General features: G+C 45.8%; 1 protein-coding gene across 3 annotated transcripts in view; it reads right to left on the bottom strand.

Moving 5' to 3' along the window:
* The window catches only part of capn15 (calpain 15), a 36,314-nt gene that overhangs the window by 10,483 nt on the left and 2,598 nt on the right, over window positions 1-23,233 (bottom strand). The window contains exons 2-6 of one of the 3 annotated variants that reach the window (XM_034558294.1): window positions 21,049-21,196; window positions 8,932-10,576; window positions 3,731-3,939; window positions 1,769-1,952; window positions 416-639 (exon numbers count right to left, since the gene is read on the bottom strand). In XM_034558294.1, the coding sequence (XP_034414185.1) occupies window positions 416-639; window positions 1,769-1,952; window positions 3,731-3,939; window positions 8,932-10,554 (2,240 nt within the window). In that variant the 5' untranslated portion in view covers window positions 10,555-10,576; window positions 21,049-21,196. Of the gene's footprint in view, window positions 1-415; window positions 640-1,768; window positions 1,953-3,730; window positions 3,940-8,931; window positions 10,577-21,048; window positions 22,239-23,233 lie in introns of those variants that run through there. The other 2 variants (XM_034558292.1, XM_034558293.1) reach the window with 2 other exon arrangements.

Genomic DNA, 23,233 nt, shown 5'->3' with positions numbered 1-23,233 from the left:
GTCTTCTGACATATGGACCTGCAGTTTGTCCACAGATGATTTGGCCTCTTTGGAGTCCTGCAAGCTCTCATGTTGCTTTGAAAGCACACATATCAAAGCGCTGACTACCAGACCTCCTTCATTACTAACACATGCCGCTAATTGGCTTTCAGCTGCTTTGTGGTTTTGAAACACCTTGGTGTTTGTAGTTGGGATAAGAGGAGGTTGATCCGCTGATTTTCCAATGAGATGTTTTGCTATTTATCATCTCGTCTGTGCTGTACGGGGATATATCCCTCTATTGTAGATGTATGTATTCAGTTATTCATCAGGACACGGTGGAACATTATCGTAATAAATGAAAAGCAAAGCTAACAAAGACAAGGTTTCTTCACGGCCTCATTGCACCAACATTCCTCTCCACTCGCTCTCTTACCCAGCCTCCTTGGAGCTGAGCATCTTGGCCCAGATGAGATCTGTGTCGATGGGTTCCTCCCGAGGGTTGGTGGAGCTGACCTGTAGCATCAGGGAGTCACAGGGGGCCCCCGTCAGCGTGGCCAGGCCCTCGATGGCGCGCCCTGCCTGCAGGGCAAAGTAGGAGCCGTGGAGTTTGGCCAGGGCCTTCTCGATCAACGCCACCCATAGCTGCTTCCTCTGGGCCTGGAACCACGGGAAAGAGAAGGAGGACATGTTTAGTCACGTCTCAGTCGTGAGTACAGCTCACTCGTAACAGGATGTTGTGTTCGTTTGTTTTAAAAGGTGTTGGCTCTCAACCTGTTGGCTGTGACTCAATTGGTTCAAGGTTTATGAACAGAAACTATCACAAAAATGTTTTATTGTATTTATGCTTAATAACTGTTCTCTTTACATGTTGTCCTGCATTTCTCCCACGCTTCGTCCCCATGGTGAAGTAATTCACTTGTACTGCCGGATGTTCCTTCTATAACCTCTTTTCTCTGCTCTGTGTTTGACCGTCTCAACAACATTTGGTGGATACAGTGTGAAAGGTTCTGCAGTGTCTCTCTAGCATGTGTGGGCCCGGGTTGGTGTCCCTGTGCTTTGTTTGTTGCAGAATGCAATACTATCAAAGGTCCTGTAATTGACTGTTGATTAATTAAACCTCCAGGTAGGATCCTCCTCTGTGGGGCCCTTTGAGACGTGCTTAGGATAAAAGGCGAGCTATTAAATTAGCGTGAACTTCCATTTAAGAAGTTGATACTCCTCTGCAACTATCAAGCAGGCGATTATGACTGCCCAGAACAAGCACAAGGGAACTTATGAATGCCCTGCTTACTGATAAATCAGAGACGATGTATATGTCAAACATCCTTGCAGCCCGAATTAAAAGTACTCTGCCAATTTGACATTTGCACCTCTTAAACATTGTCAGACTCCCGATGGGCAGTTCAAAACCCATGCAGCAGAACAGATACAGTCAAATCTTATTCCCTGCAGTCTTCTTCCTTGTCAAAACCTGACGCTTACTTTACCTACAATGAAACTTGCTCGCCGACAGAATCGCAGATTAAGTGTGTTTGTGATAGCAGCGGCTAATGTAGAAGAGCTGTTACAAACATCTGGTTAAATGAATCCATCCACCTTCTCTAACATCTAACACACATTATACTAGTAGTACACCGTGTATTTCTATCTGTACTTCATTCTGTCCGTTCTGCAGTGTCCATGTTCACTGAATATCTACAATGAGTGTCTATTTCCCCACCCTTGACATCTTTTCCTAGATCCCTCCCTCCAGGGCTTCCCACATCCCTCTTTCTTGTTTCCTGACCTGGGAGAAGAGGAGGTAGCCGTAGTCGTCGCAGGGCAGCATGTCGTCCACCAGCACCGTCGTCCACGTGCCGTCTTTACATAACCGAACCTGGTAGGCGCCCTCTGTGCAGATTGTCCTGGTGATCATCACCCTCTCCACCAGCTCCGGACGCTCCGCCAGCACCGCCAGCGCACTCAGGAACCTGGAGAGGGATTATAACTCGATGAGTCGGAAAATGAAAAGTCGGATCAGGATAGACAGGCGGGTGAACGAGAGGATGCGACTGAATTGAGCAGTGAGACAAAAGGAGACCAGACATAAATGCTCAGCTGATCGTGACGGACAGCTGGATGGCTGAATGGAGCCCTACTTTAGTCGAGAAGACAGGTAGAGATGAGGAATGTCGACCGACAGACGCAATCAAAGAAAACAAAGAGAAACACACGGACAATCAGCTGTGAGGCTGTAAATGTGGAATTAAAACATAATTCTTCCAAAAAGGCAACTCAAGCAGGTTTTTTAAAAACATAATTTGCCCTCATTTAAAATCAATCACATTGGATGAGTCAAGCTTCTATGCCTTCTGGTTACCTACCCAATACTGTTAATTCACCCCGCAGCAAAGACCATCTGACTCACTTCCTCTAATTAGCTTGCAAGAGAAATTAGATAATCAAAAATCCAGATAAATCAGAAAATGCTAATTCCTCACACAAGAGAAACGCGGCTAGGGACGCAAGGATCCAACTTTAAAGGAATATATTTTAAAGTGAACATTAGTTAATGTGAAAGTGCGGAAAGAGATCAGACAATATGATGAAATGGCTACAAACTGTAGAGTTTAGGGGACAATGAGCTAAAAATATTTTTCTTTGTACATATCCTGACTCGCTTTATTAATGACATAACTAACATTGACCAAACCTACTTTTGTCTCTACATGTGCAGATGAGAGATGAAAGTAATATCCCTTTCAGTCCGGCTGTTGATGTCAGTAAAGCAGCCTTTAAAGACTCTTTGTGTTTGGAAATGTGTATTATTAAAGCTATAGCCCATCTGTTCAAGTGGCAGCCGAGTGAGGCCGATCAGCAGATCCAGCGGCTGATGAAAAACCAATCGGCTGCATAGAATCAAATAAAAGTCCAATTAGCCATGTCATAATGTGACTCTAATGTCAGCTTGTACCCAAGGACAAGGGTGACTGGCACTACTTTCTTCTGCCGTCATTGGCTGGCTGAGGGGAGCTGGGTTGTTTGCTGGTTTATTAGGGCAGTGTCCTAATAAACCAGCAAACCAGTGTGTGCGTGCATGTGCATGTGCGTGTGCGTGTGAGTGTGTGTGTGTGTGTGTGTGTGTGCATGTGTGTGAGTGAGATGAATTAGGGTTACATCTTTTCGGAAGTGAGAGGATTTGGCTGTGGGGAGAGTTATTTTTTGATAAGCTGTGTGTGCTAGAGATGAAGTATTGGGACAACTTTGTGACTGTTTATTGTTGTGTGTGGAGGAAGATTGCGAATGGTAGCACCCACACACACACACACACACACACACACACAGACAAATATATATATATATATATATATATATATATATATATATATATATATATATATATATATATATATATATATATGCACACAACGGTAGAGAGATAAAGTGTCCAGACTCACATTTGTGTGAATAATCTCTTGTCAAGTGTATCTGTACATCTGTCTACTACGCCCTGCTCCCTCTTTCATTTGATGCTTGCTTTCTTTTTCTATTTTTCCCTGCCTCCCAATTTCGCAAATACTATCTGTTTTGTATTCCTCTGACCTTTCTCAGGGATTGAACAGAATGAAAATGTTTCCTTTACTTTGGGGATCTATTTGTGTGTCTCCTAGGTTAAAAAGCAGCTATGAGGGCAGATGTCCTTCTTTATGTAAATGAGTCACATTGTTATCTACACTGATTAAAGTCCTGTGCGGTTCGGACAGCTCACCAGCAGTTTCCGAGCAGGCCTTGCAGGATGTCGGAGGGCCGTGGCGTGCGGAAGACGGACCACTTGACGCCTCGGTCTTTGAAGTTGCTGCAGTTGATCTCGTGTGGGCGGAGCCACTTTTTGATACGCTGCTGGACGCTGTCGCCCTCGGGGAATCCCACGGATCGAGGTCCCGGTGGGAAACTGTCGTCCACGAAGTTCACGGCGTTCTACACGTGGGACGAGAGGGAACCATTGGAGGGTGGAGAGGAAAAGTGAGAGGGAGACAAAAAGGGGACAAAAAGGAGACGACTGAAACTGCTCAAATATGAACTTGCATTTAAAATAGATTCCAAAACAGTAAGTCACTTGTTTGAAGAAAACATCTGACCAGATAACCCATTTTTAAAATCATTCCCAGAGGAGTTGATGAGAGCACATCAAAATAAAGCTTTTCAAAGACATCATACAAGCCTGAAGGACACTTGGAGGAGCAACAACTGTTAATCTCTTACAGTCTCTTGCATTTCTAATATGACATATTTTGCAGGTGGATGATAACTAATACAGGACACTAAAGGCCGCCACATGAGTCCTAGATTCAGGGTGGAAGCAGGACAAGCTACTGCCTCCCACATTCAGTCATGTGGCGGGGGGAATAACCTCCACTGTTAGAGTGGCATCACACATCTGCACAGCAGGAGTCCAAATGTGGCGTCATGTAGCAGCCAGGATAAAGGACACAAATGCAAATCACTTTCAAACGTTTTAAACGCTTTGCTTTCTGACACATTCCCTGCAGAGCGAATAGCATTTGAGATGACACACTGGATTTTAACACTTTGAAAAGTGGCTGCCTCTCGACTGTACACAGGACCCGGACGACACGGGTACATTAACAGAACAGGACACCCAATCTGACACACTATCTGCCTATCTAAAACTCTCCTGTACACACACACACCCGAGAGGGCCAACAGACACACACACGCAAACCTATCCGGTTTCCTATTTGTGGTGTGAGAAGTGGGCTCGGCCAGTCGTGTTGCGAGGCAGGAAGGGGATGCGATGCGCGGGCAAACCCACTGCTGGCTCACAGTGGAGCGAATTGATTTGTCGCCGTTCCCACAATCCAATTCTGTAGTCTCGAAGCAGCATTAGCTACCAGACAGAATCACTTCGACACCAGCTCACCGCCCCGGCCAACCAAGGTCTCCACGTAGCTTTCTGATTCTGTAGCTCACTGGCTTATGTATGACCCTTGTGCTGGCGTTCATTGTATGGGCTTCGGGGCCAATGTGGATTTAGCACAGAAGTGTGTGTGGGGGGGGGGGGGAAGCTTTGGCCCTGCACACAAACAGAGGCCCAACTTGTCTGCACATCAACAAGATTAAAGTGCTCCAAACAAGCACAACAATATTTATTCTGCATTCTAGTCTGATATATTACACACATCTCATCATTTGGCAAGGAAAGAGGATACATGTTACGAGTCTCTTAGTTCTGATGGATGGATACAGGTTGGCTCTAATAGCATTTTAGCATCCCACGAAGGTACGGAGCATCCTGTCGCACTCACCACTCTAATCGCATGGGAGTCAGACCATTAGGAAAATACAATTAGCCTTTTCACCCAGGTGGGTATATGTGAATAATATTTGTTTTTTGAAGCGCTTTTGACTATATATTCCTATGCATTAATAATAGCAGTGAAATGTTTGTGGCTGCAGGAGTTAATACTTTCCAAGCTGTTTTAAGAAATCCTATAAATTTATCTGCCGCGTTAATGACTCGGAAAATAAAATAATCATGGTTTTATCAAACATAAAGTGTATTTCTACGCGCTACCAGTCCCAGCTGTGGAGACATTGGCACAGCTGTCTATTTATAAGGCATTCGTAGGTCTGTGTATTTTACTGTATTTATAATTTTGTAGGTTTTTTTATTCTATTGAATGTTTTGTACTATCTGGACCTTAAGTCTGAAATAAAAGTGTGATTGATTGATTAGGAAGGAGAAGGAGAAGGAGAAGAAGAAGAAGAAGAAGAAGAAGAAGAAGAAGAAGAAGAAGAAGAAGAAGAAGAAGAAGAAGAAGAAGAAGAGATAAGAATCTATTTGCTATTTCAAGCTAAAATTCATAACTTTTCTAAGCAGATAGACATGAAATATACTAATCATGATGAATATATGGTTATGGAATATGTACAATGGGATATGCCTTCATGAGATACGTTATAAACCAAAAGGAAAACTAACACGTTTTGTTCGAGCAAGGACAAAGAATATAATTCACAAACACAAAGCACCTGTCGTTCAGGTTGCCGTGTTGTGACGTCTGTCAGTGTAAGTCTAGCTGTCTGTCCTCATCGAGTGAACCGGGGTGCTGCTGTCTCTGATTCTATCACTGGGCAAATGCCAGCATGCAAACCAGACCAGTCAGCGATCAGCCAACTCGATGCTGAGCTCAGAAATCCTGCTTGCCATTTCCCAGAACACACAGAACTGGCAGGACTTTTTATTTTATTTTATTTTAAGATAGTGTAGCTAGATATCTCGAAGTTACAGACAACCCATTGATTTCTGAAAATGTGGTTATAAGGAACTAGAGAGCCAGAAAAGTGCCACACATATGAAACCGAAAACAAAAGTGTCCCAGAACAGCCTGGTACCTACAACAGTGTCACAGGCAGTGGAGAGCTGTCACAATCCAACATGCAAAACCTGCACCCCGGAGTGGCAGAAATCCAAGCAACAAGTCGTATAAAGAGCGGTCTTAAGAAGGGAAATAAAACAAAATCAAAGTCAATCTGTTGCCATGTAGCATCTTTTCTGTTGCTCCCCCACAGGGTGACATGGAGAGGGAACAGAGGAACCAGCTTCAGCCACGCAGGGTTTTACAGTTCACAAGCGGCGCTGATGGCTGTTAGTAGCGTTTACTCGTCTGGCACCGTGAGTAAGCGGACACGCTCTGGGGCTCTGGCATCGAGCACACACACCTCTCGCTCACAAAACCAATCAAGGAGAGTAGAGAGCGAGGAGGCAGAAGAAACAGACTGCAAAGAGGTGAAGAGAGAATCACATTTCTTGCACTACAGTCTCTACCATTTGCTGCAATCTGGACAAATACTTAGTAATAGTAATGTATTGAGCATATTTCATCAGCAACATAATCTGCTAGAATCCAACAAGTCTAGAAAGAAAATCTGAACTAAACTAATACTAAAAATAAAAAATGCATCCAGAAACTGCCCACGCGCCAGCAGGGTTAAACCAAAGGCTGTAATCATCACCACATTTTCACCACTGGTGTTTTGGTGCCTCGATAGTGATGGAGCCGCTTGCTTACCAACTCTACCCCCGTGCATCGCTCTGACCCCTCAAACAGAGCGGTTGATGCGGTTAGTGATTGCGTTCACTATAGGAAAGCAAATCATTTCTGCTACTCGACTCTCCAGCTCTGCTTCTAAAAATAGGCCAGCCCCTGTGTTCACCTTAGCACACACACACGCGCGCACACACTGGAGAATTGAGTGCAGTCGTGTGGAGAGGGTGGGATGGGGGTGAAGGGGGTACGGTGGGTGGCAAGGGGAAAGCATGTTTTGAGATATTAGCAGAGTGGAGGAAAAAAAACAGGATGAGCGTGCAAGGATAGATGCGATGGAGGGAGACGGGATGAAAAGGAGATGAAGAGGGAGGAAAAGTACATTGAAGAGCGCAGAGGGACAGCGCTGGAGAGCGCGAGGCCTAAAATAATTTGTAGGAGAAAAAGAAAGTCGGTAAAAGAAAGACTTGCTTAAATGTTGATCTTAAAATTGGGAAAAGAGGAGGGAAAGGTAGCGAAGAGGGATCTATGGTGTCCTTCCTTCCTACTGAGCCAACTTCCCTCCCACGCTCGCAGCAATGAGACTAGAATCCATTAATAATGCATATTCTAAAGCACACTTCATAATATTGTAAACATGGCTTGATAGGTGCCATGCATGTGTACTAAAGCGGCACGCATGAGACAACCAATTAGAGTCAGCGGATATAAGCCTGCCATCAAACCAATCATATCTCCTTAGCAAATGGTCTACAAATGAACCCTTTTGACAGCCCTGAGTAGCATGTGCATGACAACATAATACAGGCCTATCAAAGGTGCAGTATAGCAGAGGAAGTGTGCAGGAAGTGGCGCGATACAAAGAAACGACATCAAAGGTTGTCACTTCTCGATCACGGTTGCTGGGAAAGACAACTCGGTGTCTCCAAACAGCTGTGACACCGCGACCAATCAGGGCTCACGAATGACACATTTGATCTCAAAGTCCTCCTGATCCCAACACTGATTAAATGCAGGTGATTGTGCTTGAGCGTGTACAAATTGCATCATTATTTTAGGTTGTTATGACGACATTGTCTGTAGTTACAAAAGCATGATTGCGTTTTTCTCCCTAAAGAGAAATATAACTTAAAGATTAACTTTGTGACAGCTGACATTTCCGCAGCTAAATTAAAATGTTCTGTTTCGCGTTGTATATTGTTTAAAAAAAAAAAAAGGGAGCATGCCGTCTGTTTAAAAAGAACAATTAAATTACGTCGCAGAATTGATGCAGTGACGTTCACATTGAAGGGGAAATCACATTCTGAACGATAAAAAGGTTTTCATCTTTCACAGATGCGTCCGCTTTTATACAGTAAGATGTATCGCATTAAGTAGTCTACTATTTTAATAGGAACTCTTATATTGTGGTGTGAGGACAGAAAAAAGAGAGTCCGACTCAAACTAGGCTGTCAGCATTAAAAGAAAACACAACATCCTAGCAAAGTCTAATCAGAACAAACAATGAACCGTCCTGAATCAGAATTCTGTGTTGTGACTTCGAGACACTACGAGGCTCTCTCTCTGTATCTGCAGCTCCTTTTCAAGATTCACCCGCTGGCCGTTTAAAACTCAGCTAACGGAGCAAGTGCAAACAGAGGCAATGACACAGCTCATTAGCATTTCTCTGAAATTAGAGAGATTGAGGGAGTGGGAACAATGCCGAAAACCTAACAAAAAGAGGAATTACAATGAGGGAGCTGTGCTCTGAAAGGCAATGTGACGCATCGCACATCGAATAAAGCAGACTTGGATTTCTCTGGGGGGGAGACACATAATGACAATCAACTTGTTCACCCTATAAAGATGATGCTAACTCAATATTAACAAAGTGACGTCAGTTTTGTGATTGTTCCCTTACCTCTCTGCAGAAGGTGACTATGTTCTCCAAAAGCTCCTTGGCCTCGCCCTCATCATTTCGTCGACGGGCCTCTACATGCATGCTCTCCCGCCTCTTGAGAGGCTTAACCACCTTGCGAAGGGTGAGGTACTGCTGCGGTGTGTGGCATGCTGCACAGTTCTTGGCCTTGATGTCATTGAGCAGCGTACACGCTGGGCAACTCCACTGTCCTACCTTCTCCTGAAGGCTAGACGAGATGGAGGAGGAAGAGGAACTAGATGAAGCAATAGCAGAAGAGGAGGAAGGGTAGCCCCGGGCCTGTTTCCTTGATTTATGACCCGAGGAGGATGAGGAGGGTGTACAGGAGCACGACGCAGTGCTACAGTGTGTACAGCAGCGGGGCAGGGCCACCTGCTGCTCCTGAAAGCCATGCAGCTTGGAAGAACCACAGGCCGAGCACTTGGGTGCACCCGTGGGGTTGCGCAGCGTGCACTTGGAGCAGGCCCAGGTGCTAAAGTCCGGACTGGAGGGGCTGGCTGGGGTAAATCGTACCGTCTCGCAGCCTACCAGGTCAATGAGGTCAGCGCCGGCCCGCGATGAGCGGCAGGTGTCGCACTTCGATGAACTCCCTGGGTTGGGCAACGAGCAGCTAGGGCACTTCCAGGTGTGGGCGGCTGGGGAAGCAACAGGGAGGTGGGGGTTCAGAGGGTGGTACTGGGGATCTTCTTCCTCCAAGATACTGAGGCGCTTGCTGGGGTATGCAGGTTCCTGGGGTTGGGCATGTTTGGGCTTGGCTGGCCGCTGTGGGCCTGGCTGGGGTGGCACAGTGGCTGCTGAAGGGGACGTGGGGCTAGGAGTGTTGGTTCCCGGGTTCGGTGGTCGTCCGGGAGGGGGCACCTCTCTCCTGCTGCGAGGCACTGGGTTGTTTTGGAGGGAGGAGAATGAAGTAAAAGGGGAGGAAAGAGACTGCGAGGAGACATGGGGAGGTTCTTGAGGATCACAGGGAGGGGCGGGAGGAGAGTCATCCGTTAGGTCTATAAGTAGCGGGGTAGCCCCTGCTGTGTGAACAGGAAACCCCAGCACAGGAGTGCGCACTTCAGGTACCACCAGTGCCTCAGGGGGGATTTTCGGCAAAGACAGTTTCCTGGGCCCACCACAGGCTGAGCATGACAGTGCAACCGGCGTGTTGTGAAGCGTGCAGCGTGGGCACGCCCAGCCCGAGTGCTGCACCTCCAGGCCATACACCTCTCCGTTGCTCTCTGACCGTCGCAGCACTTCCTCCTTGGCTGGATGCTGTCCATGGGGCTCAAGCAGAACGGGCGGGTTGACGGCGGGTGTCGGGGGTTCGGCCGGGGCGGACGGGAGGCCGTTGGCAGTGGCAGCTATGGTGGTTGTGGGGGGGGTGTGAGTGACAGGGGACGGTCCAAAGCCGCAGACTGAGCAGGCTCCAGATCCCTGAGGGTTGTTGAGCGTACAGCGGGGACAGGCCCAGCGGTGCTCCTCGGTGCTGCTCAGCCGAAGGATCTGGTTAAGGTCGGGTTTCTGGCGCGGCGCCTCACAGATGGAGCAGCGAGGTGCTGCGCCGGCATTCAAGAAGGTGCAGCGTCCACATGACCACTCACTGCCTCGTACCGTTGCTGCCATGGAGCCAGGAGAGTGAGAGTGGCTGGAAAACAGAGAACAATGACTCAAATCAAATTCAGTCAGCAATACATCCTGCCATTAAACTGTAATCGCTTAGCAATAATACACTTTAATGATTTGAGACTTTTTGGTCACTAATATTCCGTGCCACGTTTAAAGGGAGTGTCAGTGGAGCAAAGCAGGAGGACAAGGAAAGACGAGACGCGGTCAGAAAGAGCGAACCTGAGAAAGCCAATGAGTAAATGCTCCCAGTCAACTAAGGGTGATTATCTAAAAGAGAGAGAGAGCACAGCGAAAATATCTGAGGCTGCAGGAGGAGGAGAGACAGGCAGAATTAGAAAAGAAAAATAGAATGAGAGAGGGAAAGATTAGCTAGTGCAGGGGAAAAATCAAATCTCCCTCCTGGGGGCTCTGAGGGCAGTAAATCCATACACAATGGCCACATGATTAGAGTCAGAGAGACAGCACATAGAGAGGAGGAGCCAGAGGAGAGGAGGAAGCTTTTGCAGAATACCAAGGAAAGCATTCCTTCGGTCCTCCTGACTGAGACTTATTAGAAGAGAAAAAACACTTCCTATTAGCACTTCTTTCCCCTTTTACTCAGTAAATGCAAATGCAGGGTAGATGGGGGCAACATAAGGTCATAAATATCGACTGCATGACGCTGTTCATTCTGGCAGCACTTTGGACATATTTCAGTGATAACTCATCCACACGCCTTTATTTAAAGCAAGTATCAACATCTAGTCCAGGACATATGTGGTGCAAACAGTGCAGAGGAAAATATAAGGAGAGGAGAATAAATCCATTTTAGAAAGTTTTGATACAGAAGCAATTTATCCATCAAGTCTGGCTGCTCACTTTTTTCCAGCTCACACACATAATAACCTACAGCAGGCTGTTATCATGGATTGACTTGTATGTATATTAGGGCCTTTGGGAGGGGAAGCAACACAGTTGGATACCTCCACAGAGCAAGGGGGTTTTGGCAGCCCCGAGGGACGGACAGAGCTGCTGCCTGGACAAGTCCATAAATGTCACTGTCACTCAAGCTGCTCATGTGTGAACACCAACACATAGATGGTAATGTGGGAATTGTAGGGCAGTGTGGTGCTAAGAGCTGGACTGCTGCGATGCTCTTCACATTTATCACCGGGGCAAAGATGTTGCCCACAAGCTGACCGCTGGGCTTGTGGATCTGGCCACATTTATCCCTTGTTATTATATTTTGGTAGGAGAGGACAACGCCAAAATCGGCAGCTGCTTTCACAAAGTAGTTTGTGGGGAAGATTGGATTGTGGCTTTTTGTGAAATGTCTATATCGCTGTGGAAACAGCCTATTTTTCCAAGACAAACATATTCGAATCCTTTGTTTTCAAATTAGGGCATGGGAAAGAAACAAAAACCTCACAGTCAATACAACGTTTTAATTCCATTGATGAAGTATAGCAGACTGCTGGTTGGCTGGACTGTGTCCTGCTCTTCTCCACTGCAGCACCATGTGCCCTGGATGGCTAATTGCCCTTAGTTCAACTCCATTAAACCATTTCAAACCAGGCGGGTCCTCAGAACCCAGGGGAACCTCTTACAGACAACCTCCAGCTCCCAGCAAGGTAGGGAGGAAAATGACAGCAGGGGCTCTTTGGGTGTCTTTTTGTGTGTGAGTCCATGCTGCTGGGTGTGTGTGTGCAGGCATGTAGCTATCTCTATTTGTAGACATAGCAGAGTTCCATTGTTATGTTGTCAAACTGCATTTGTGTGTGTGTGTGTGTGTGTGTGTGTGTGTGTGTGTGTGTGTGTGTGTGTGTGTGTGTGTGTGTGTGTGTGTGTGTGTGTGTGTGTGTACGTATGTATGTATGTATGTGTGTGTGTATATCCACAGGCCCAAGGCAGCAAAAGTAGCAGAAGTCCTGATGCTCTATGTCAGGAGCCATGAGCACTGCATTCATTGTATTTAGGCCCTCTGTTGTGGCTCCCTGAGGGTTTGACCAAAAAAAGAATACAAATATATATATATATATATATATTTATTTTGCCCAGTGGACAATCTTTCAAAGGGAAGTTTTAGGTATTACTGTGTCACTGAAATATTAGAGCCCTCAGTAAACAATCAATGGATACATTTAAAAAAGAAAAGTCACAGAGAAAAATAGAGTTTAATTCTTCGTGGACGTATTTATTTGTTTTCACGGTCAACAATGCTGGCTGACCTTTATGCTTGATGTGTGGCGAGAATTTAGCAAACAACAAAACATGTAATGTTGAAAGTCTCTTCCAGAACAAGCACAACGCATTTGCTGAAAAGTATCAAGTTGAAGAAGAAGTAACTGAGCAAAGTAAATATGCTTTCATGCTGTGAAGCGCCCGGGGAGCAACTGGGGGTTCAGGTCTCGCTAAAGGACACTTAGACTGAACTGAGGGGAGGACAGGTATCGAACCTGCTACCTTGTATAGAGCCACACATATGGGGAGGGTTCAGGACCTGCATAGTTGACATCAATGTGGCCGACACATGACAGTTTATTTTTTTCTCCTCTTCATAAGAGTTTGATTTAGTTATAACCGATAAAATAGCAATACAAAGTCAAGAATTGTCTATATTCTGGTTCTATAATTTCATAAATACAACAAACTACAGTTTTTGTATATATGACTTTATATATAAAACTTTATAAGCTGCGATCCGGACACATTTTATTTGGTGGGAAATAGGTCAAAATGGCTCTTTGGATAGGAATGGTTGCTGACCGCTGTCCTAGGCTAAAGTAGGCCCTACTACATAAACCAGGGCCCACTGTGTGAGGAGCAAACTCAGTCTGTCAATGATAAAAATAAGCACAAACACTGGGAAATCAGTTTTACTTAGTCTTTCATCCCCCCCCCCCCCCACCCCCCCCCCCCCCCCCACACTGCTAAAATTAAGTCTTCTTGACCTTAAAACATGAGCAGTCACTGAGTACATATTTTTAAAAGCATTCAAAATATTTGTTTGTAAATATTCAACACAGCCCTGTGTCCTCATACCACAACAACACTTCCCCCATGCCCAGTTTAGCTAACTGTGGTTGAATTAAGTGGTCGGCCCCATGCCAGCATTGATGGCACATGTTCACACCATGCTGAGCCCTCCAAAGGCCGTCATATCCGAGGGCCGCAAACGGAGACCACGACGACTGCGAGTGTCAATGCCTCATGTTTGATGACAGGTTCCTTCCTCCCTGTGGACATTTTCATAACTGTCAGGCCTCGTTCATCTCAAGTCACGGCATCAGCCACATGGGTACTTTATCAGAGCATCGGTGGAGTGTGGGGATTGCAATTGCATTATGTTATTATGTTTATGTCCACAGCAGCTGAGGTATGAGCTTTTCATTGAAGTGATCAGCCTCGCAATTATCTTATCTTAATTAATGTAAGTATTATCTGTTGTAAGCGCAACACGTGTTAAAAAGTTACACACAATTGTACAACCATTATTCTGTCTCTCAATTAAAAGGATGTATAATGAGCGGGCGCACACACACATGTATGTACAGCACATGCCTGCAGCAGCCGCTGGACCGACTACAGCCTGTGATCCCTGAAGCCGACATAAAAGGATGCTTTGCGTGTACGTTCTCCAGGAACGTGTTCAAAACACACACACACACACACACACACACACACACACACACACACACACACACACACACACACACACACACACACACACACACACACACACACACACACACACACACACACACACACACACACACACACACACACACACACACACACACACACACACACACACACACACACACACACACACACACACACACACACACACGCACGCACACGCACACAAACCTTTTGTCCTTGGCCCTGTGCTCAGTGGAGAGTGGAGCTGCTCTAAAAGTGCCCACTTCAGCTCCTCAGTTCCTCCGTGTTGCGGACCTGGGCGAGTAGCCAATAGCTTACAGCGTGGAGAAAGAGAGAGAGAGGGAGAACTCACCTCTATAAAACCCATCTTTTTTAAATGAGGCCCTCAATGCAGCCTGCTACCCATAAAGTACCTACTACTGGTCTAAATTAATTAAAGTAAGAGCATCAATGACCCCTGGCCAGTTTCTCAATGCGTCGCATCAAAACAATCATAGAGCACTTCAGCAGACAATCACAGGGAATGAGCGCTCTACTACGCTCAGTGAAAACAAGCAAACGAGTATCAAAGGTTTAACTAACTGCCAATAACCGAGGCACCAGCAAGGAAATGTGATAGAAAATGTCCAGAAAAGGGTATACCTGTGAAACAGACACTATACACAATTGAGGATGTAAAATGGGTCAGCGAGGCTTTAAGGAACGCCAAGGTTAGACTAAGTCTACAAAAGTGTCTGTGTGTGGGCCACCTATGACTGGCTACTTGGATTCATTCCACACCCTGAACTCGGTTCCGAGATCAAGTGAACTCAGTCTCGCCAGCTTCTGCCTGCGTCGCTGTGAGACATTTGGCCTTTGTGTGACAGTCATTAGCACTGCCTTTCCGAGGTTGGCCGTGAGCCCAGGGCCTGAGGGGGATAGTGTGGTACCTCCATTGGCCACTGGGGGCAGAGCGCTTTACACATTCAACACAAAAACAAAGCATCCCTACAAACTGAATGCCACGATAGCAGAAGAAGTGGCTGTTAAATGTGTATTTTTTTTTATCATTTACAGTCAACTACTTCTTCCATGTCCGTTCTATTTTTGTTATATTATCACCAGAGGATGTTGTATCTGATGTACAGTACAGACATGCCTTTGGTTCCGTTGTAAACTAAAAACAAAGAACATGATTAATAATGAAAGAACACCAAAAGGACAAAGAAGACAGACTAATAATTCCTCCTCAACAATTCAAACACTTTGTTGGCTGTCAAGTAAATGAATCCTGGCATCAGACACATTAAACACAAAGTCAGTCAGCACTTCCCAGACATTAGACACTAATGACTGTAACTTTAAACAAGCGAAACAACACAGAAGGCCTTCACCCTAATGAATCCAATATTGTCTACTCTATTCTATAGTCACTTTAGACTGATAACTAACATTATTATCTTACATGCCATGTGTATCTGGGAGCAACATCACAAGTGAACTTCCTGGCATCAGAACATGATTGACAGATTAAATAACGCCCAACTGTAATGTGTATTTAGTCCAAACCTGCAGGCTAACTACAAGGAAAAAGGTGTGTATTGGTACAATTTAAAGTATTGTCCTAGTAAACTCAACTTGTGTTACAGTGTTGGATAGTTGTAGCTCTGTTGACTTGTGCACAGCAGACAAATACTGGAAGAAATTGAGATATATGTCTACTCGCAGATTGCTACAAGAAAAACTATTCAAAACCTTGAGTAATTACTCCTTTTGCTATTACAAACGGGTCAGTTTTAACAGCAATGATTACAAGTTAAAACATCAAACATGCCAACAGCTTCACAAGTTTGAGATCCTTAGCAATTAGATATTTGAGCTGCTAGTGAAAGCAATTTAAGACACTCGTGTGGGGGTCAACTAAGCTTAATAAATTATCAATAGGGTAATCAATAGTGCAAATAATCAGATACTATCTTGCCTTCATGCTTACTCTGTAAAACAAATGTTCCTCCAGTAATCCCTGCTTCACAATGTTTTGTAATGCACCTACATGTATTGTGGATAGATGTTTACATAAAAAGGTATTACGGCCTACATTATAATTGCTTTTTGATAATTTAGCTACTTCAGTTGCGTCAAAGAAATGTCAGTCATGCGGCATCTAGTCCACTATCACCATTATTACTTTCATATTAAACACAATCTGTTGATAATGTATTCGATTTGCTTTTTTTGATCTTCTTGATAACCAGCTCCTATCATCAGTAGCATCACTTATCAGCGATTACTAATATACAGAGATCCAGATGAAGCCGCCGCACACAAACACGCTCAAATAAAACGAGTCCCTCTTTTTTTCCCCACTAATAGCTGGAGTCGTAGATACTGTAGCGTATGAAATCACTTGATGAAGAACCTGTTTAATAGCTGCGACCCTCGAAGTGACAGGGATGCTGGGAGTGATTTCCACAACTACCAGCTGCAAGGGTATTAAGTGTTTCCAGTGCGCTGGCATTACTGCGTGTGCTGTTCATGTTTCTTCTTAAACATCACCAGATTGTTATTGGATCAGATAAGCTGGGAAAAAAGTAAAAAGGAGAATGCATGTTGAAACGTTCTGCTGCATCTGAACACACCCAGAAAACTTCTCCGACAGGGATTAGATCAGCACTTTCACACATTCTTCACCGCACTTGAGTAAACCAACTGAGAAGTTATTTTTCCCTTCAGTAATGAGTGCAGTCTGTTTGCAGCAGTCGGTCTGGCAAAAGGTTTTGTTCGTCACTTCATTGCGGGATTTTCCTTGCACGCCAGATCAGAAGACCCTTTTCCATTGAAAAGCAATTTTCCCCCAGGCGTGCACTCCTGCTCGTCTTTCAGACGAGCTGAGGGGCAAAAGGCTGACGACTTGAGAACCAACTGGAACAGCGTTGGTTCTACCTGCCAGGCAATATGTTATGGCATGAATATGACTCATTATTCAACAAGGAAAGGTCTCCAGAATTAATTGGTTCCAACTAACATGACAGAGCGGAGTCAACAACTGCAACTTATCTGAGGCGGAGTATCAAGAGCCCGCTTAAGAGCTCCAATGTGACATGCTGAGACTTGATGATGTCACATATGGGATTGGTGGCACGGAAAAAAGGGACCGAACAACAACATAATTGGGGAAGTGTTGACACACATTGTGACATTGAGCAGGGCACGTTTTTTTTTTAAATTACGCTTTTTGGAGACAGAATAGATTCATAAAATGTTACTCTGCACAAAGACCAGAGCAAGTTAGACAAAAAGGTATTTTAAAGAAGTGCCCTGAAGCAGACACTTTTCTCAAATAAACATAGCTGAGGCTGTACACTATGAAAAAGGGATATCACATGATGGGTGTGATGCTGTAGAAACAAGGGTGTTGTTGTGTAAATGCTACGTGTCAGGGAAATGCCATGCACGAGAATATCTGGGTCTGGTTCAGCTATTTATGAAGTGGAGGTTTGTATGCAAGCCTGACCCAGATGATCCCACCCCTTATAATCAATGCCTCATAACCAGGAGCTGTTTTTAAAATAAGATATGAACATATAATCTTTTCTGCTGAATAAGAGACTGAATGAAGATACTAGAAATGCAAACACTGGTCAAGAGAGGGGACATGAAAACTGAGAGAATAACCAAGGCTTCTGACCTCTAGCTGTGCCCTCGGTGAATATTTCACGACCAGTGCTCATTTTTGATGAGTGAATCTGTCAGCGGTGGAGACAGCTTCAGACATTTGAATCTTTAAACAGAGGAAACTGTCTGACTGAGTTTCAGCAGACATCAGTAGCCCAGAGCAAGCAGGAAGCTGGCAGGAAGCTGTAGAGTCGGGGAAGAAGGAGCAGGGGCCCGGTGCTGCAGCCGCCGCTGCGCTCATCTGAACCTCCTGCGGGCACCCAAACCTGGAGGGCAGGAGAACTGCTGACACAGCGCTGCCTTCAGCCAGAGGGGAACATCTCAGACCGGCAGCACAGAGTGGAGCTTTACTTCCTGTTTCCAAGACACTAATTCAACCCTAGAAGGCAGACCGGTTGCCTTGAGGTTCCTCTAGCTCATTGGCTTCTATCTGATAATTAGCGGGTTGTATGTTTTCCTCCAGAGGTCCAATTTGCCAGCACGTGTTTCTTCCTGTGTGTGACGCTGCCAGGTTACCATGTGTGCTCTTATCTGGGGCCCAATAGAATTGGGTTACTGAACATATGCTACAGATTTCCATGGCAACAAGAGTGGGGGTATCTGGAAAAATGTCAGTTTCAGTGCCAATGGGCTAGTTCCTCTTGCCGCATCAATGCTCCGTTTTTTTCAAAAGAAAGCCACACTGTGAGACACCGCCAGCGTGGAGAATCTATTCTGGTGGCTCGGGGGACAGTCCTGTCTTCATCAGACAGGCAAGTGCCAGGGAGGACACACTGAAATGATTCAGACGTAACATGGCCAGTGACCACGCTGGTCAAAAATCCAAGTGGCCACGTTTTAATCCAATTAAAAAAGGGAGGAGAGCCAGTGGAACGGAGCTGCGATAAACGCCATCATCCATCATGCTGGGATGGTGGAGACACTGGGATCGACTATAGAAGAGAGCAGGTACTAACTTTAAGGGCTCCGAAGGCCACCGGCAGCAATACGGGGCTGAGATCAAAAGGAAGCGCAGGCGTCACAATGTTAATCTAAACAATAATAGCACTGGGATCAAGTGACATTGTGCTCCTATTAAAAAAAGGGGAATGAAAAGACTGATATTCCAAAGTTATGAAACATCGGCGCTCACACAGCTGCACTTGTGCTGCACATCTTTGTCTGGCGAGTGGTTCGTTTTCTTGAGTGAAACGTCACAGCTGAGGTACTGAGTCAGTGCACACAAACACTTCCCAGAGTTTATGTATCGCAGCTGGATGAAAACAAATTGAAATTACCCAAGGACAAGACTGTTCATGCTGTCTCCAAGCCAAGAAAAACATGGGGAAGAAAAACGTTTTACTGGACAATATATTGGAGAATAAACCGTAAGAAACTGGCTGAAGTTAAGCCGGGCTCATAGTGTTCTGTTGTTTCTATATTTCATGCTCTGTCACAGCTCGGCAAAGCTTGCCTAACATTGTTAGGCTCACACAGCGGTGTGTGTATATGTGCATAAGAGTGGGAGAGTGTATGCGTGATAGGAGGGTGTGTTCCAAGCGCTACTGCACGGCGTTTCTAAAACATCCATTGTGAGAGTGCGTGTGTGTGTGCCTCCCTCCTCCAGCAGTAGACTGAAACGGTGAGTGCTGTATATCTCTGCCTGTGTTTATATGTTCAGCTGAGGGTGGAGTCTGATTGGAGGCCGAGGCTTGTTGCTACAGAGATGCACGGTCGCAGTGCAAGAGTCTGCTGCATTAAAAAAAAAAAGAAGACAACTTGTACTGTAAAATGCAAAACTACACATGAGCCATACTAGAGTTTCATTCATGCATGGTTAATGGGAGCGTATTTTAGCATAGGCTGAAACCAGCCGCGTCTGGATTTCAAAACTCTTAGAGCAAGTGGTGTAAGCCACGGCTGCCTTCGCTGTTAAATGCAGAGCAACTGCGAGGGGAAGCGCCTGGAAGGAATCAAGAAAGATTAAAGTCTAACTGGAGACTGATGCTGAATAAATAATGACATCCATTGTGGGGAAATGTGATCGGGTTCTCTGAAAATCAATAACTAACAACCGGACCATGATGCCCTGAGTGACTCAGCAACGACTCCAATACACTACAGGCGGGAGACGTGCCACAAGAAGCAGGAGGAGAACTGGAAACGAAGACCATCCGTTGGAAGGAAGTCAGTGGAAAGTGCTGGATGAGCTGCACATTTAGACGGAGCTTCTTACATGCCACCGATGGGCCTTTCTCTGTGTTGACAGTGACTCAGAAGGCAGTGACTGGAACAATGGATTACTGCAGCACAGTCTTTCTTGTAGTTACAGTAACTGAATACATATTTTTCAAGCAGTCGATACTGACAAAAACAGCATATATGAATAGCGCGTTGCCTCCACAAATAGTTTGCTCTGCTAGACATAAGCCTCACTCAATTACACAGCGGCTGCTAGCTCAATATAAAGTTTGTTTTAAGAGAAACTCTTAATATGTTACATTCTGAAAGGGAGCCTCTATTTACAGCAAACAACAGATTTGAGTCTTGCCTCAGTGAAACACTACCAGTCTAGCCTCACTGAACAAGATAATGTATCCGCGTTTTTTTTAATCATTTCCAAAATGAATAAGACTGAATCAAAGCTGGTCTTGAATCCTGGTAACAACTCATCTTCTAATTACCCTTGGGCTGGTTTTCATTGGGCTCACAGAGGTCAGGTCAATCTATCTTTCCAAGCAATCCACTCAGCACCGCATGGGTAGCACATACTACTGTACAGCTGTGCGAGGAGGAACCGATGGGGGGAGATTTTGGTTCACAAATCCGGCTTAGCCAGATTTTGGATGCTTCATAAAAAAAAAATCCAAATGTAGGCTTTGATTAGATAAGCTTTGACGAAACAGGGATTTGATCTTTCGCTGTGATGTTACTGAATCCTCAGTACGCTTTTTCTAAAAGGCTGTGAAAAAAAAAAGTAGTACGAATAATGCTCATATTGAAGCCTGGACAACATCAATCATGAGCCTCCAAATAATGCCTGTTTGTACGCGTACACTCACAAATGGCAGCATTCCCATGTAATACAACACCGAGTCTCATTCTCATTCCCCCCCCCCCCAACAACTGGTCAAGCCTGTCCAGGCCGTGCTCCGAGTGCACTCAACTGAGTAATGTGGCTGGCAGCCGAGCTGGGCAGGCGGCGTCGACCCTTACCTGCGCTCTCGCTGAGGCAGCGGGTGCTGCTGCTGACGGGTGATGAAGGTGGTGCCCCACACCGGGCTGCTGTGGCTGTTCCTGAGCCAGCCCACAGGGGGTGACGACGGGTACGGGGTGCTGCGGAAGCCATGGTCCGACTCTGTCTCTGCGGTGAGAGACGAGGCTGAGCTCCCCATCGCCACGGCAATAGGAAGTCAGTCTCCAAATGCACTTTGATTGGCTGATCTGTTTGTTTTTCTTTTCCTTCGAGCACACGGGCTGACAAGGGATCCACACTTGCATTCGGCGAGACAAACGCAGATACACTGAGACTAAAGGGGTTGTCTGACCCAAAACTGCGATCGGGTGTTTGTATTTGTTGTAAACTCTCAGTTGACAATTTTCTACTTCAAATAAGAAGAGTTTCCTCCTGCAAGAGACCTCTGAGAGCGCTAGAGTTAGAACAAATAAAAACCACAGCAACAGGGAATCCAAGATAAGGGGACTCCAAAAGAATGAGTGTAACTTGCAGGTGGCCAAGTGTGCAAGGCGGATATCCCACAGTGCACAGGGAAGAAGTTCTCAATTCAAATAGTAATTTGATGCGTGGAGAGCCAATTCCCATTCAGCAGTTGGTCTCAGAGAGGAGAAAATACCATTTTCTCACAGCAAAGGCTTGTAATTCTCTCTCTTGTCGACTTTAAGCTTGTAACATTCTGCACAACGTCTTCCACACTTCCACTCACAATTCCTCCTGCGTTCCTTCTGACACACATCCCCAGTCTGTACAGTCTCATGCCGGGTCCAGCTTTCCTCTGCACATGCTTAGAAAATCCATCGATCAGCAAAAGTGGGAAACGGTGTGGTACAGGAGTCAATGTGCTCACGGTCTTTCAGAATCTCAGCAGCCACACACCGTTACACCTCTGGAAGAGGACAGCACAATAGCATCAGTCCATAAAGACCGTCGCCGATAGTGATCACTGGCGGCACGGATCGTGTAGGAATAAAAAAGTCATATCAAATACATCCACAGCGTTATTTACAATGTGGGCAGTGACATAAATCAATGCATGGCATTTGCTGGGAAGGGTGTTGGCCAAACTACAAGTCTGCTCATATCCACGTCTCATCTTTCAGACATCCAGTCTGACTAACAGCTGTTGTGGAAGTTTACCAGTGAAACACCAGCAGCATTTGTCCAACTGGACAAAACGTCATATTTGAACCCCTTGGGGTGTGTGTGTGGGGGGGGGGGGGGGGGGGGGGGGGGGCACTTCTGGTATTTGCAGATTTGTGGGATATCCACATGAAGAAAATAAATGTTAAAAACAAAGAACAGCTCACATGCACGTCATAATTTAACCAGAGAGAGCTGCTCTTTAAACCTCAACGGTCGCCACAGCATGAAAGTGTTTACAGCTCAGCTCCAAGTTCTGTGTAATATCCGACAAAATCCCGGAGAGGGATGTACCGTTTCAGGCTGGGTCAGCTCTGCCAGCGCGAGGACGGGAGATGATCCTGTGGTTTCCGCTGTCTGAGAGAGACGGCTTAATTTCTGTCTGATCCCACCGCCGAGGCCGGACAGTCTAGTTCATCAACTTGCGCCGAGATGAACGTGGGTGGACTCGTCAGCCTGTCACAGTCTCTCCACCGGCGGAGCATCCGGGGGGGGAACAAGTATCGGCCCATTTGCGTTCACTTTACACGAGTATCGAGAGCTATAACAACCCCGAGGCAAAGGTCTGAGGAGGACGATGCTCCGTGGGTTGTTGTTGTTGTTGTTGTTTTCTTTTCACATGTAGTGTTCACTGATTCCCATCGACCCGACGCAGTGATCTCGTGGGCTTCAAGCTGTAGTTGAGGTTGTCAGATTCACTGCGCGGTCAATGATGACTGATCAACGCGCACACTTTCAAGTAAGCCCATTAACAGCACTGCGAAGCATTAGCCTACTTGTAATTTGTTAAAAAAGAAAAAGGAAAAAAAAGGTGATGTGTGTGTGTGTGTGTGTGTGTGTGTGTGTGTGTGTGTGTGTGTGTGTGTGTGTGTCCGTTTCCAAGCAGCGGTACAGAGGCCAGGGGCAGTATGCGGTGCACGAGGCGACATGCAGCCGGAAGAAACGTCAACATAGCCGAGGAGGTCTGGAGCCACATTCACCATCTTCCGCCGGGTCCTTCACAGCCTGCGCTCATCTCATATT

The sequence above is a fragment of the Cyclopterus lumpus genome, chromosome 19, assembly GCF_009769545.1.
Source record: "Cyclopterus lumpus isolate fCycLum1 chromosome 19, fCycLum1.pri, whole genome shotgun sequence".
In the NCBI taxonomy this organism is placed as follows: domain Eukaryota; kingdom Metazoa; phylum Chordata; class Actinopteri; order Perciformes; family Cyclopteridae; genus Cyclopterus; species Cyclopterus lumpus.
The sequence above is the reverse complement of the archived record's forward strand: the minus strand, read 5'-3'. Positions and strand labels throughout refer to the sequence as shown.